This window comes from Aplysia californica, unplaced genomic scaffold, assembly GCF_000002075.1.
Source record: "Aplysia californica isolate F4 #8 unplaced genomic scaffold, AplCal3.0 scaffold00681, whole genome shotgun sequence".
In the NCBI taxonomy this organism is placed as follows: Eukaryota; Metazoa; Mollusca; class Gastropoda; order Aplysiida; family Aplysiidae; genus Aplysia; species Aplysia californica.
This window is the reverse complement of record NW_004797951.1, coordinates 227919-229229: the sequence shown is the minus strand read 5'-3', so window position 1 is coordinate 229229 and position 1311 is coordinate 227919. Positions and strand designations below refer to the sequence as shown.

Here is a 1311-nt window from a genome sequence, read left to right as displayed (position 1 = left end):
TTTTATATTTAACAATGATAGCAAAGGTAATTCGTGTAGGTTCTGTTTCCAATACGATTGTTGGCTGTTTGTGGATTTCACTCTCAAATTAAAACTGCGGGTGGTTGGTGGGTGCTCTGGTGTGGTTTGCTTCTTCTTTCCTATCAAACATCTATCGTCTTTATCTTCCCTCCTTCTTTTTTGTGTGTTTGTTACTCTCTTGTAACACCTCTATTCTTCGGCACTTAAATGACCTTATTGTGTTGCAAGTGCAGTAATACTCTTACTAAAACTAAGAAAATTAAGACAGATCATTTCACAATATCGTACTATACATAGATACTCTCACATGCGTTTATTTCCATTCGTTCACTAACGTGTCATGTTGTGTGTGTGTGTGTGTGTTTCAGACACGTGAAGGGACGAGTGCTAGTCTCCCTGGCTGACGGAACAGTGGCCATCTTCCATAGGGCCTCAGGTAAACCTCAAAACTGTGGGTGGTTGGTGGGGGTTCTTGAGTAGTTTGTTCCTTCTTTCCTACCAAACATGTATTGGCGGGGGATCTTGAGTGGTTTGTACCTTCTTTCCTGCCGAACATGTATCATCTTTATCTCTCCTCCTTCTTTTGTTTGTATTTTACTTTCTTGTGACACCTCTAATCTGTGGCACTTACGTGACCTATTTGTGTTGAAAGTGCGTAAAACTTACTGAAACTAAAGGGGGAGGAGAAAGGAGAGGGGGAAGGGCCTGTGTGAGATAGTGGATGAAGTGTCGAAGTTTTTCTGCAGAAGAAGAGTGTTGGCTGATTCACTACCCCAGTGGACAGAGAGATCTCCATCTCCCTAATTACTCTAATTACTTGCAAACTGACACTTGTCTTTGGAACATCTTAATGGTATTTTCAAAAGATGGAGAACAAACATAGAACATTTTTTTTTAAAATAAGGAGTTTGTGTGAGATAGTTGATGAAATATAGTTTTCCTGCTGTTGAAGGAGTGCGTTGGCTGATTGACTACCCTAGGGTGTTTCTAGTGGGCAGATAGTTCTCAATCTGCCTACCTCTGACATCTCTGAGTTACTCAGTTTGAGATTGACATTGTGCTGTCGAGGTTAAATAACACTTGTTGATTTTAACCTCTCTTGGTGTAATACTCTGATTACTTGCAAATTGACAAATTGACACTTGTTTGCAGCACATCTTAATAGTACTTTGAATAGATGGGGAACAAGTGTAGTCAACCCAAAAAATAAAACAAAAATTCAAGAAGAAAGGGTTAGGTTTACTGGGGGGGGGGGGGGATGGGCTCCCAGTCAGGAAGGTACGTGCCCAC

General features: G+C 40.9%; 1 protein-coding gene across 1 annotated transcript in view; it reads left to right on the top strand.

Annotated features, from left to right (window-relative positions):
- Nucleotides 1-1311, top strand: part of LOC101856465 (C-Jun-amino-terminal kinase-interacting protein 4) — a gene marked incomplete in the record, with an annotated part of 80142 nt that overhangs the window by 60277 nt on the left and 18554 nt on the right. Inside the window, 1 exon segment of the mRNA XM_035972404.1 lies at nt 390-457. Within this exon segment, the coding sequence (XP_035828297.1) occupies nt 390-457 (68 nt within the window).